Here is a 15,382-nt window from a genome sequence, read left to right as displayed (position 1 = left end):
TTAAGTCCATATTGTGGCATTTGAAGGTTTTTAAGGGTTCCTAACAGCAAAAACAGTTAATGTAAATCCACATTGTGGTATATCCCCCATTTACGGTACCACCCTATTTTCGGTATTCTGATGGATTATCCTTACGGGATTGTTTTGTGTTTAAATTTTTTAATGGGTGTCTAACTACAGTTCCTCATTTTTACTTTGTATGTATCATGGTGGAGGGTATTAAAAGGGTATCACCGCTTTTATAACCGTTTATTTTCAACAAATCTAGAATTTTTACCGAATCCGCTGAAAATATTCTTATCGTTTCACTATCCAACTGCCAGTCTGGACTGGGAAAAATTTCTCTTCGGTTTGTAGTTCAAAGCCCCAAAAGAGTTTCGGATTCTAATGCCAAACTCCTATAAGGTCTATTGCCTGACCCTTAAAACATTAAAATTTTGAAGACAACTTTGGATTACTTCAAGAACCATTGGTCTAAAATGTCGGTCCACTCTTTGGGATAGTCCCTGTATAGGGTGAGATAAAACTGCAACAAAGTCAAACGCCATATTTCTTACATTTTTTTTAAATTATAATTCAAAGCAAAAAATGTCGGAAATAGCATCAAATTTTAGAATAAGTTTAGATTTGTTCGAATTGGTCACCTTTAACACGAATTATCGCCTACAAACGGCCAATAAAACGGTCACACGCTGCCCGAATGTTGTTCTGCGGTATTATGGTCCATTCTCGGCGAAGCGCTTGCTTCAGGTGATCGACATTTTGGAATTTTTTAGTGCCAACCTTGATTTCCAAAATACTCCAGACACAATAGTATAACGGATTGGTAGCCGGAGATTTTGTTGGCCATTGTGCGCTGGAAATTAAGCGAGGAACCTCAATTTGTAACCATTCTTGGGTGGTGCGTGCTGAGTGCCATGGTGCTGAGTCCCGTTGGAATGTCAAGGCTTTAATACACCCTCCAGAATATTTTCGCTATAATATTCGGCATTTATTCTGAAACCACGGTCGGTTAAATCGAGCGGAGAGCGATCATCGGCTGTTATGGCTGCTCACACCATCACTATGGCCGGAGCTTGAGTTGTGGTGGCCAACCGAAGGTGCACATTTTCAGCTGAGCTCTTTGGAAAGTAAACACCTTCGTTTTGTTTGTTTACAAACTGCTGGACAACGAATGCTTTCTCATCGGAGAAAACCAAATTCGGCAGTTTACCACTTTCGGCCAAGCGAAGCAACTCTTTAGCTCTTTTGAGTCTATTTTCTTTCTGTTGCGGTGTAAGTTCTTACACTTTTTGGACTTTAAATAGCTTTACACCGAGGTAAGTTTTTAATATTTGCCGAATGGAATACTGCGATATATTCAGCTCACGAGCCATTTTTCGGCCACTGCGATGCAGGTTTCGATCAAGTCGCTTTTTACTTTTCGAACCATTTCTGCTGATGTTGCTGTTTTCTTCCGTCCACTTCCTTGACGTCGAGCTACGCTACCAGTATCACGGTAACGAGCGATGGTACAAGACACATAAGATTTATTTATATTTAAACGCTGCAACGATAGCCAATTGTGATTTTCCAGCCAAATATAAAGAAATCACACTATCACGCCTGAGTTCCATCACGAATAACTTTTTTCTGGAAAATGCTTTTGTACGCATTTAAACAATATAATGAGCTGTCGCTGGAATAAATTTAACTACTGCCGCACGAGTGGCTTTGAAATGACAGCAGTCTGAAGTTGGTTACTATACTGGACATTATTATACAACCGGCATAGTGAACGTTCAGAGTCTCCTTTATGGTTGCGACGATAATGAAGGTTTGAAATCAAAATTTTTGGTACAATCACAGTGCACACTAATAGTATATTTTATTTCCTTCACGCCTCTGATATATTCTTCTTTAATATTTTAATATTCCATTTAACTACCAATATTGCCAAACAATTTTTCTTCAAGTGTATTTTTCACGCTCTGCAAGGTACAATGCTACAAACGAACTAAGACAAAACAACAAATTAACAACAGCGGGAGCTGCATCAGCAGCTTGTCAAATGACTTTGCAAAAATTATGACATTTCTTTGTTTTAAAAATAAATATGAGCTCACTGTCATAAACGTTTCATTTTGCTGCGAGAATCGAAAAGTTTTTCTCAGTTAAGGGTTGCCTTCCACAAAGTATGTAGTCATGATTCTTGCAAAAAGGGGCAAATGAACGAAATCAACACTTTGTTATATATTGCAAAAGGTGATGAAGGTTTGTTGAAATACTATTTAGGAAATATGAAAAACTAAATGGAGGAGGGGCCGAGAATTTCGAAAAAAAAGTTTCTTTGGATGGCATATTTCTACATCATGTTATGTAGGATTAAATTTTATATATTTTTCTTGCTGATTTCTTTTTTTCCAAAAATGCTCAAGATTTTTTTTCATTTGTTGAATACAAAACGATGACACTTAATTTCATGTGTACATCTGTTTTAATTTTCAATACAATAGTCTTCTCTCAACCCATTTACAATCTCGCATTTGAATTTACATATGATCGTTCATGCGCATTCATGCATCTGTAGGCAACTTAGAAAAATATCAATTAATCATATTTCAATTACTTGACCAAACTAATGAATGAATACTCGCACAAATAAACTCTCCCATTCACTACTGCCATGCCACAGCGAGGTACTCTTGATTTATCCATTCTTCAAAGTGTGTGTTTGTTTTTTTAAAGCCCGGAAGTTGTAGTGGCAAAGTCATCATAAAGTATTTACATGGTTCGATATATCGCTGGGTCTTTTGTGTGTGCGTTGAAAACCTTAAATAGTAATGTCGATCAATCAATGAATGATCATGTTTTAAAAAGGATTAAAACGAGATAAATCGATGCCACAAGAAAAAAACAACGAAAGAAAAATAAAAAAATTATTTTTTTTATTAAATGGAATTGGGTTTATCGACTTTCGACTGATCCACAGGCAAAATGAATTTCAAAATTAAGCCATAGGTCCAACAAAAAATGTAACGGCTGACATAATTTCTGTGAAAGAGAAAAAAAATTCAAAGCAAACTTCGATTTTTTCTGTTTTTGCAATTCGTGGGCATGAAGGAACTTTCGTTTAGAGAATATTGTGGAGGTTTACTTTTTAAATTGTGTAAAAATAACAAAAGCAATATGTTAAATTGCAAATGGACTTAATTTTCATTTAGAGAAAAGAGGAAAGTACGACCTCAAACATGATGAAAATTCTTCGAAGTAGAAATAAAGCTATGGCTATTAAACCCAATTTTGTTTCCACATTAAAATAATTGTTATGATACTGCCCGGTTGAATATTGGTATAATGTGGGAACTCATTTATTTATTATTAGAAACTCATTTAGTTTCATCGACACTCTTGCATTTTTAGTGCCAACCTTGCTTTTGGTGGCCATTGTGTGTTGGAAGCGAGGAACCTCACTTTGTAACCATTTTTGGATGGCGCGTGCTGAGTGCGATGGTGCTGAGTCCCTTTGGAGAGCGACCATGGGCTGTTATGGCGGCCCATGAGTTTTGGTGGCCAACCGACAATTTTAGCTAACCTCTTTAGCAAGTAACCATTATCATTTTGTTTGTTTACAAACTGCTAGAGAACACCAAACACCAAATTCGGCGGTTCACCATTTTCGGCCCAGCGAAGCAACTATTTAGCTCTTTTGAGTCTATTTTTTTCCGTTGCGGTGTAAGATCTTGCACTTTTTTGGAATTTCAATGGCTTTACTCCGAGCTCAGTATTTAATATTGCGATATATTCAGCTCACAAACCATTTTTCGGCCACTGCGACGCGGGTTTCGATCAAGTTGCTTCTTTACTTTTCGAACTGCTGCATTTCTGCTGATGTTGCTGTTTTCTTCCGTTATCTTCCTTGGCGTCGGCCTATGCTACCAATATCACGATAGCGAGCGATTGTACGAGACACAAAAGATTTATTAACATTTATATGCTGGAGTGCTCTAACGATAGCCACTTGCGGTTTTCCAGCCAACTTTATCACGCCTGATTTCCATCACGAATAAATTTTTTTCTGAAAAATTCTAAAAGTCACAAGCTGCGTTCGAAATCCTTTTTTGGTTCTGGTTTTCCCGTTCGCTGAATATGGCGAACCTAGGCCATAGAGGATATGTTCCTTTATTTTTGATAATTTTTCTCTCCAAATCATTCTAGTTTTGCATAGATCGAACCAGATGTGGCTTAAAATCACATTAAATTTGACAGTTTTATAGAATATAATATACAATATATAGTAGCATTTATAATGTCTGGTACATGCTACAGACGATATAACTATAATTTTGCGTAGTGAGTTCCTGACGGTCATAGATCACAAATAAACGTACATAACGAGTGTAAAATTTTCAAGGATTTAGTCGCAATTTATAACCAATTTAATTATAATTTCACATTGTGGGTTATGATATAAGCTATGAATAGATGTCGTGGAATAAAACTTTATATATCGGAATACAGTTTTTAGGATTTAACAACCATGAATAATGGTACGCCCCGATTTGATATATTTATAGATTTCCTTCGGCATTTACTCTTTATTAATATATGTCATGTTTTCGATATAACCATCATCTAATAATACATTTTTTCATGATCGTACTGTTCAGTAGTCATATATATGTATACCAAAAACTCAAATTTAACATATATTAAGTGGCTAATTTCATTTATTCCCTCTCTATAGTCTGTCTTCAACTCTTTACCTTAATATCCTTTTGTAAAACATTTGCAAATATTTTAAAATATTTACTTAACACTATTTGAATTCCAGCTGGCATTACATGCACAATAGCAAACATATACTTACAAAAAACGTCAGTACATACTGGCACACTACGTCCGATTGTCTGGCAAATGGCAAAAATTGTTTAGTCATAATCAAGTAATAAATCATGCAGCTACATACAAGTCAAAAATTGTGGGGTATGACGACAGCAGCAACATGCGGTGGCGGTATTTTTTTCATTCTTATTGTTTAGCATTTTCGTTGTTGTTGCTGCTGCTGTTGCCGACAACATCCAAAATGGTATAAACTTAAATTGAACGCATAATTGTTGTAATGTGTAGTAATAGACTGTGAGAGAGCAAAGCCAACAAACTAACGAAAGAATGAGCGCATGTGCTATCTGATCTGATCTCATGCGTGTGTGTTCCAATTTTTTACAACAATACAGCTGATGTTGGTCTTGGAATATGTGGTTTTAATTGGTTTTTGTAATGAAGTTCTTGCGGAGATTTTTTTCGTTTCAATTTTGTGTTGGTACCGCAAAAGGAAATTGCTGAAAATAACACGCAAAATGTTGAAATTTTAATTACAAATATTGCAGATTTGGGAAATTACAATATAACATCATGAAGTAAAATTGTCAATGGCACAGTTGAGGGTAGCTGAGTTGTTCAAATGTATTTCGAGAACATAAAAATATTGTTCTGATAACAGTTTTTAGCTCTGAAGCATGCAATGTGCTCAAGGGCCAATCAATGTTTTTTTTATGAAATTTTATAATTCAATCTAAGTTGCAGCCTAGTTTGGAAGAGTAGTTGTTTCAATTTCTAATATAAAAAACCCTAAAATTGTTGTTGTTGTTATAATATTAGATCTAGATTTCAGATAAATGCAAATCTAAATTGACTTAATTAGTGTTTACAATAAAACTTTTTTTAGTTTATCTCTACAAAGGGAATGAAACATTTCAAATGTATTTTACAACTCCCAGTACATTTCAGTAAAAAATATTTGTTTTTGTTTTTTTTTTCATCGTACATACTCCCTACTTTCTATTCTATGTACATTTATTCATACAACAGACATACACGAGTAATGACATAGCACAATTCCAATTCTTGGATTTCATTTTCATTTCATAAATTGGCCATTTCATCAGAGAATAAAAGCGAAATCGTCACAATTGGCACTCTCTGTTCATTGTTGATGGCTGGAAAAGGTTGTTATGGCGCAGCGTAGTAACGTTTGCAATATGTGGCAAGAAGGGAAAAATCATCATCATTCAACTCCTTTTCATATGCCTATTTAAGGCACGTACAATGACAATGCAGTTAGTTCAGATACGCTTTGAAATTCCCTTGTCCGTTATCCAACCATAACAGTGCAACCATATCCATTTCATCCGTCATCAAGTATTTGTAATTTTATTGTGTATTTATTAACAGAAAACAAAAATAAAAAACGGACGAATATTTTATACTCTACACAGGGAGTAAAACTTGAAATGTATTTAACGTAGCCAACTTTCTTTTGGAGGTATATTACCATCACCATTGATAGGGTATACCAATCTCATGTATTGCTTGTATATTCTACACTACACTGTAGTAAATTGTGTTATGTCTATGTGCATTTGTTTTGTAACATGCAGAAGTAAACGAGATAGACCCGTGCTTCTTTTTGGTGAGCTCCATATAAATTTTCTACACATCATTTATTTTGCATATAGAAATTTGTGATTATTTAAATGCAGTTCCCATATATAACGTTTTTCAATTTAATTGTGTTCCAAACATAGAGAAACAAAAACACGTAAAAAATTAAATTAAAAACAAGTAAAAAAGCTGTATGTTCGGCCGGGCCGAACTTTGAATACCCTCCACCCTTTGAAACGAATTTGGCAATTCTCAAAAACAATAAAATCCACTAAAAATTCTGTTAAAATCTTAAAAATACCGAATGTAGCTGTTTCATTAGAGTCTATCGACGACATGGACCTGCCTAGGAAACTTTTGTCATAAGCCATTACAATACTCAAATGCGAAACTTAAAAAAAATCGGTGAATAATGTAGCTAAAATTATCAAAATACCGAATATCGGGAGGTACCGTTATATGGGGGTTATACGAAGACGTGGACCTGCACAGACAATTTTCTGTCTCAGGCTGTAGTATCCATTACAAACTTCAAATACCAAATTTGAAACAATTCCAGTGAATAATGAAGCTAAAGTGAACAAAGTACCGATTATCTGGAGATATAGTTGTATCAAATCTGCGAAAAAATGTGCAAAAAATCACCTAAATATAAAATAACGGGAGGTACTGTTATATAGGGACTATACCAAAGCGTGGACCGATATATCTCCAAGGAGGAGGGTATAAATATAGACAATGGAAAGTTAGTATTGTTTTTTATGCAGATGGCTCCCAATACGCTTTTCATAGTCAACATGCTGATTTACGCAGTCGATGTACTTAACTTCGAAAACACATTTCTTCGTTTTGCAAGAATTGCACTGGATTAAAAGCGTATGGCATCCCGTACTTTCCACTTATATTTTTTTCTGGAATAGGTTTTAAACTGTCAAATATCTTTCAGTTGCTGATATTTTTACCATTTTAGAATTGAGAGACTTCAATATTTTCACTCATACCTCTGAAACGATACAGACGACACCTGCTGTCTATGTACCAAATGTGTACTATTAGCTCAAATAGAAAGGAATTTGACATATGAGACTAAATTTAGCTAGAAATTTTGTGAAAATAGGTACAGGTAATAGCTCCCATATAGATCTTTCATCCAATTTCTTATTTAAGTCCACCACATGGACCTGCATGAGTAATTTATTGTCATAGATTGTAGTACACATTTACATTTTCCAATACGAAATTTGGAACAATTCCGGTGAATAATGTCGGGGTATCGGGGTAATGACGGACACACAGACGGACATCGCTAAATAGACTTAGAATTTTACGCTTATCATGAATATATATATATATATATATATATATATATATATATATATATATATATATATATATATATATATATATATATATATATATATATATATATATAGATATATATATATATATATATATATATATATATGTGTATATATACTTTTGTAGGTCGACATAAATCCGAGGAGTTACAAACTGAATGACGAAATTAATATACCCTCCATAATATGGTGGAGGGTATAAAACTTCTCAATATAGCTTTTATTTCAATGTTTCAATGAAAGTGTTATTTGTCCTGGGTATGTTCTTTAAGAGGGAATGAAAAAAATCCGCAAAATCATTAAGCTGTCCAGAATTAAAAAAGTTTTCTACATCCTACGTTTGTTTTGTTATTGAAATATTTATGCAATATTTCTTTTGAAATTCCGAAATCCGTAAAAAAGTTCTTACAATCTTCTGGCGACAAATTCCTACTTAAATTTGGCATTTATAAATTGACCATAATTTGTTATTCCACCAAATTAATAATACCATTTTGAAAATTTTAAAGGCCTTACAAATTTTCTATTCCATTACAATTAATTACAATGTCAAACTTTCTTCAAATTGTTTCAAATTTACCCAAAAGGGTTATTTGTACTAAGGCCTTTCCTTGAAGATCAATAGTCTGATATCTGTCAAAAGAGTCGTAAAAAGAAGACGAATGTAGTCATTGAAAATCAACAATTAAGACCACAGCTGTGCAGTTATGGAGACCACCCACCCAGTCACACATTTAATTCCAACTCTGGGAAGAGTCATACCTTATGGGCAGTTATGGGTTCTTTTTCGCTTCTGGCCAATGTTGTTAGAACATTAAAAAGTCTATGAACTTAAATGGGAAGGGGCGGTTACTCTTTGGCACATTGGCGTAAGGTAAACATTTACAAATGTATGTGTGGCACGGTGGTTATAAAAGAGTATATTAGAGCAAATGCATTTTAAACTCAGAGCGCAGTTATTCCACATTTACTCCAATAATATACTCTCCATAAAATTTCATGCATGGGGTATAGTAATCCCCATTTCTTTCTGTATATTTATTCCCCAACAATATTTCCCAAATTCTCCACTTGCCACCACTGTCCATCTTCCATACGCCGACACAAGACAAAACACAAAAAAAGAACTAGAGAACGCCGAAAAAAGAGTTCTGCATTAGTTCACATTTCCAATTTGACATTTACGCGTCAGGATAATTAATCAACTTCAAAAGATATGACGAAATTGTATGCGAGCAAAGTAACAACTGTGTAACAGATAAACTATGGCCGTGTGGCGGCGCTGATACCACGGCTGGAAACAACGGTGGCCGCCTGTAGGTCTGTAATTTTGTGTACGGGATGGTTGTGCGTAGAAAATGAAAAAAAAAACTATAAGCAAGTTACTTCTTTCTTATGGCCCTTTTTTCATGACCCGTCTTCTACCATTGTTTTTTTTTTCATAAACTCAACCCCTTTCGGCTTTGGCTGTAATACCTAAAGACCTTAGCTGTAAAGAAAACGAAAATTAAAACGGTTTGTGATCAACTTGAGTTAATTTGAAAATAAAATTCATTTCTCACACCTGCTGTTCCCCTTTGGGGTCTGTCTACCCATCAAAGAAAAAACGAAATGAACATAGAACATTCCCATCTACTGTCCGTTTCGCTACAATATTTCTCCATTTGTATTCATCTGAAAACTTTGACAGAACTTATCAAAATAAAAGTTTTACCCCGCTTGTGAATTGGTATGGGAAAGGGTGGTTTGTTGGGTTATAAGACAAGTAAAGATATTACATCTAAGATAAATATCCAAACTTTTTTTTGGGAGTATTTAGTATTGACAACTCTATTAAATGAATTCGAGGCCAAGTACTTGATATTGTCGTTAGAAAAATTAATTTAATTCCATCTTAAGATTTTGAAGCATTTTTATTACGAGGAGGCTCTTCTTTGAAAAAACCTAAAATTGCCATTTTTCCGGAGAACAAAAAATTAATTTTTCAAATAATTTGTTAAACGTTTTTTGGCAATTTATATTTTCTAAAAAAAACTTTTTTAATAGAATATGTGTGTTGGCTTTAAAAAATCCAAAAAAAAAAGATATAACTACACATGTCTGTATTTTAATTTAAAAGTTAAGCTAAGTAGAATTTAGTTCCTGAGTGTTTAGACATTCCGCAGAGACACTATCAAGTATATTATTTTAATCGGCATAAAATTCAGATTGGATTAAACTATCCCTTTATAAGTTGAAATGTATTTTATAGAATTTGAAATTTGACTTTGGATTTTAATTAATTAATTAACAGATTATTGTCACAAATTTCAACCGAATCAGCTGTAATTTGATATTTGCAGTTCTACGTAGCAAGAATTTCAGTTGAAAATAAGTAAAATTTCAATCTAACCATAAAATGGTATCCTGATCCAAAATATTTTAATTATTTGCATCTTACAACAAACTAGCCCTCTGCAGAAATTGTCTTCTATTGGTATAGGTCTATAATTATTTATCTAAGCTTATATTGTACACATAAAGTTCCTAAAAACTTAGTAAAATTCCTTTTAGAGTTAAATATTAAAGTTTCAAATTTTTTTTACTTTCAGCAAATGGCTCATATCAACCCGGAATGGAACCGAAACGACAACGAACCGCCTACACCCGTCACCAAATACTCGAATTGGAAAAAGAGTTCCACTATAATCGTTATTTAACACGCCGGCGACGCATTGAAATTGCCCACACGTTAGTGTTGTCCGAAAGACAAATTAAGATTTGGTTCCAGAATCGACGTATGAAATGGAAAAAGGATAATAAATTACCCAACACCAAGAACGTACGCAAAAAGGTCGATGCTAATGGCAATCCAATAGCACCAGTTGCAAAGAAACCAAAGAGAGTTAGTGCCAAGAAGCAGGCGCAACAACAACAACAGCAGCAACAACAAACACAAAATTCACAACAGCAACAACAACAGCCTGTGATAAATGAGGTAAATATGAATGCTTTAAAACTTTCGGAACAAAAATAAAGAAGACTGAGGACAAAAATTTTGAGTATAAGAAATGATATCAGGATATGAAAGTGATGCCTACAAGAATTGTGTGTTCTAAGGAAGGAGATTATATGTGCAATCAACCACACATTATAAAGGACATAAAGTGGGGAAAAATTCATTTTTTATTTCTTTTGAAACTACGTTTTGGGTGGCTATAAAAGAATATTAGAAACTTTTCTAGGTGTAACTATGGATGAAAACTATTTTCGGCGATGGAGAAAAAGGCAAATGGGGAATATCAAGGGAAAACCAGTAAATAAAAGTCAAAAGTCGGGCGGCGCCGACTATATGATAACCTACACCAATATGCATAGATGATATATATGGGACCTATATCCAAATCTGAAACGATCTTGATACAATTTGGCAGAGCTTTATAAGATATCAGGTACCAAATATCATTGTTGTCGAATGCATATTAAGAATTTGAAGGACTTAAACATCAAATCGAATGAAACATATATATGGGAACTATAGCTATATCTGAACCGATTTTCTCTGAATTCGATGCACTTGCTTCTAGACTGAATTCGATTAGATGTACCAAAATTCAGGACTTTTGGACATATATTCACAATTAATCCAAAATCGGTTAAAGATATATATCGGTTGAAGATATATATCCAAATCTGAATCGATCTTGATAAAATTCGGCGTAGGTATTTCTGGGCTATATCTGATAACTGGTACCAAAGTGTGGAATGCATATTACGCTTGACAGCAGTATATGATGTCCGGTACCACATATAATTCTTCTGGAGAGCATATTACGCATGTTAGGGACTTAAAACCCCAAATTAGATGAAACATATATATGGGAGCTAAAGCCGATTTTCTCCAAATTTGATTTACTTACTTTTAGACTTAATTCGGTAGAATGTACCAAAATACAGGTCAGTTGGACTTATATTAGCCAATTAACCCGAAATCGGTTGAAGATATATGATGTATGTATATCTAAATCTGATCCGATTATCACCATTTTCAAAAGGGTTCGTCCTTGAGCCAAACAAATAGAGTTTGCAAAAAATTCAATGGCATAATAAATACGACCTGCATTTTGTTTACAAGAATACATTGACGGACGGACAGACTGACATGCGTAAATCGACTCAGATAGTGTTTTCTATGAATATCCTCAAACATAACTATGGGTTAGTGATTCTATGAATATCCTCAAAAGTAACTACGGGTCTATCTCGCTTCCTTTTCCATGTTACAAACTAATGCACAAAGACATAATACCATTACCACTATGTGGTGTAGGGTATAGTTATTTTAATCGGAAAAGTATTAAGAGAATATATATTTCTTATTTGCCCAATACCAAAATTGTTGCCGTTTTTAACTCTTCTGTACCAATTTTCCTATATCATATTTTAGAATATGTAGTTTTTCCCAATCACTTTTCTCATGTCCAATTGATGATATTGTGCAGATTTACTATTCTGTGCTCTACTAGGCTATAATTACCAATTGTAAAACAAAATTTATTCCAACAGCTTTAGAATTATGCATTTTCCAAATATCAAAAAAGTGCAATTTTTAAGCAATTTTACTTATAATCAAGAGAAAATTTTCTTAGAAGCTATTAAATATAAGTTTTCTTGTAGTATCAGCAAAGAGGTCGATGTTATCAATTTAATTTTTTTTTAATTTAATTAATTTTTGAAATTCAACTTCTTCCTTTTCTTTTTCAGTGTTTGCGTACGGACAGTATGGAAAGTATGGGCGATGTAAATACATCATTAAATAATCCTCCATATATACCAGCTGCTGGTGATAGTGCAAATTTAATGAACCCCCAACAAACAAATGCATGTAACTCATACAACAACAACAACAATGGATCTCAGACGGCACAAAGTCAACATGCCAACAATGGTGGCAATGTCAACAGCATGGGAAATGGTAATCCCAATGGCAACCGCAATCACAATATTAACAATGGCAACAACAACAATCTGCATCTAAATAACAACAATAATGCGACCAATAATAGCAACAACGCGGGAATGCAATCCAACATGCATTCACATCAGACGCATATGCCACAACAGCAACAACAACAACAACATCATACACAGGATATGATGATCAATTTGCAGCACATAAAACAGGACTATGATTTGACCACTCTGTAGAATTGAATATTGTATATGATAAACAATCGAATTATAGGTTAAATAAATGGAAGAGAAAGAAATATATTTTTGCACTGGCTTTGATTGTGATTCTACGGAATCAATGTCTTTACAAAAATATAGGCATTCAATACAAATCCGATATTTTTAAAATGAACACTTGGAAAGAAACCCGTTCATCGTATCTGAATGTATGTGGAATTTCTCTCCCTACAAAATGATATTTAAGTACCTCAAGCTTTGTACATGTTTTCTCAAAATGAAGAAACGCTCAAATATTTGAATATAAAATATATAGATTTTTTTTTTCAAATTTTATTTGCATTTAATTATGAATTATATCCTTTACTTTTCTAGACCTCCAAAACCAAGTGATTAATTGTGTAATATTTTTTTTTTTTAAATCTTATTTTCCAATATTGTTTCAATTTTTCTGTTTCATTTAAAAATTTATTATTTTATGTTAACAAATTATTATTTTAAATCTAAACAAAAACAATTTTTGTGTCGCATAATACAAATTGAATTACTTCGGAATATACAGTGAAATAGTTAAGAGCCGTTGATGGTGTTATTGAAAACACCGAGGATGTGTTTTTGTTTCCAATATTTAAAACCATCAACAAGAACAACAACATTAATTCTACTTCATAGTTATAGAAAGAAGAAAGTCTTTAGTTTTAGGTTATCTATGTAAGTACTGTGTAATATAATAATGATTAGTTAAATCTCGTAATGTGTAAAAAATAGAAAACGAAACTGCTTAATTAGTTTACTATATCTATGTAATTTAACTGAAACAAAAAGAACAAACTCTTAGACAATATTAAATACCAAATAAATTATAAATGGAAATTTTACTAAAAAAATACTGTGTATATATTAAAGGGGAGTTAAAAAAACAGATAGTTGGCATGATGCGTGTTTTCTTCTGATGCGTGGAATGGTGAGATAAAAAAACTGCAACAAAGTCAAACGCCATAATTCTTACATTTTTTTTTAATTTTATTTAATAAAAGCAAAAATATAAGAAATAGTACCAAATTTTAGAATAAGTTGAGATTTGTTCGAATTGATCACCTTTGGCACGTATTGTGGCTTTCAAACGACCAATGAAACTGTCACATGCTGCCCGAATATTGCTCTGCTGCATTTTGGTCCATTCTCGGCGAAGCGCTTGCTTGAGGTGATCGACACGACGGCCAAGCGAAGCAAATCTTTAACTCTTTTGAGACTATTTTCTTTCTCTTGCAGTGTAAGTTCTTGCACTTTTTCGAATTGCAGTGCCTTTACCCCGAGCTCATTTTTCAATATTTGCAGAATTGAATATTGCGATTTGTTCAGCTCACGAGTCATTTTTCGGGCACTACGACGCGGGTTTGATTAAATTGCTTCTTTACTTTTCCAACCATTTCTGCTGATGTTGCTGTTTTCTTCCGTCCACTTCCTTGACATCGGGCTACGCTACCAACTAGGATATCATGGTAACGACCGATGGTACGAGACACAAACGATTTTTTCACATTTAAAAGCTGGAGTGCTCTAACGATAGCCACTTGTGGTTTTCCAGCCAAATATAAAGAAATCACACTATCACGCTTGAATTCCATCACGAATAACTTTTTTTCTGGAAAATTCTCACCAAAATGCTTTGTACGCTTGTTAACAATATAATGAGCTGTCACTGGAATAATTTTAACAGCTTAGAAATCATAGCTTTAGTACTTTTTGAATAATTATAGTAAGCATTTGCAAAACCACCACCAGATACCAACACAGACCTCAATATCATATTGCAGGATTTCAGCAAATTTAGCAACAATTAGTACTTCTCGTACAAATATAGGATGTATTTTAAAATCAGCGCCAAATCTCAAAAACAGTTACCATAAGAAATCGAAATATAATTAATTTTAAATTTTTTATTTTTATCCCTTCATTTAATATTAAATATAGTACCATACAGTACTTTTCATACAATTATAATAAAAATCCCAGCTTCATCTGTTCACCCTGTACCAATCTGTTCCAATTTTAGTACCATTTAGTTCCAATTTTAGTACCTTCATATATCAAACTTAGTTTCCAAGCTTCTCATACCAAAGTTCAAGTTCTTAGCTTTATCCGTTTACATAATACCAAATGGTACAATTTTATTTACTTAGTACCATTTTAGAACTTATCTTAACCTCAAAATTCGAATTTAGAAAAACCCTTTTGATACATCTATCCTGCCCTTCATCAGTGAATTCAAAAACACGAACGTAAGGGAAATATTCGCTAGCGTTTTTGGAGGGAAACATAGCATACTGAAAGGTTTTATCTCAAGCGGAGGTAATCTCAGTCTAGGACCAACCCAAGGACCCACAATTCATAAGTAATAACATCAGTTCGTACTTCACTTATACTGTTCG

At 33.5% G+C, this 15,382-nt stretch overlaps 1 protein-coding gene across 1 annotated transcript in view; it reads left to right on the top strand.

Moving 5' to 3' along the window:
• The window catches only part of LOC101890746 (homeotic protein deformed), a 35,603-nt gene extending 22,369 nt beyond the window's left edge, over nt 1-13,234 (top strand). The window contains exons 4-5 of the mRNA XM_020039845.2: nt 10,373-10,758; nt 12,525-13,234. Coding sequence (XP_019895404.1) covers nt 10,373-10,758; nt 12,525-12,968 — 830 coding nt within the window. The 3' untranslated portion in view covers nt 12,969-13,234. The remainder of the gene's footprint in view (nt 1-10,372; nt 10,759-12,524) is intronic.
• The last annotated feature ends 2,148 nt before the right edge of the window (nt 13,235-15,382 follow it).

The sequence above is a fragment of the Musca domestica genome, unplaced genomic scaffold (genome assembly GCF_030504385.1).
Source record: "Musca domestica strain aabys unplaced genomic scaffold, Musca_domestica.polishedcontigs.V.1.1 4, whole genome shotgun sequence".
In the NCBI taxonomy this organism is placed as follows: domain Eukaryota; kingdom Metazoa; phylum Arthropoda; class Insecta; order Diptera; family Muscidae; genus Musca; species Musca domestica.
Note: the sequence above shows the minus strand (reverse complement) of the source record. Positions and strands in the feature narration are given on the sequence as shown.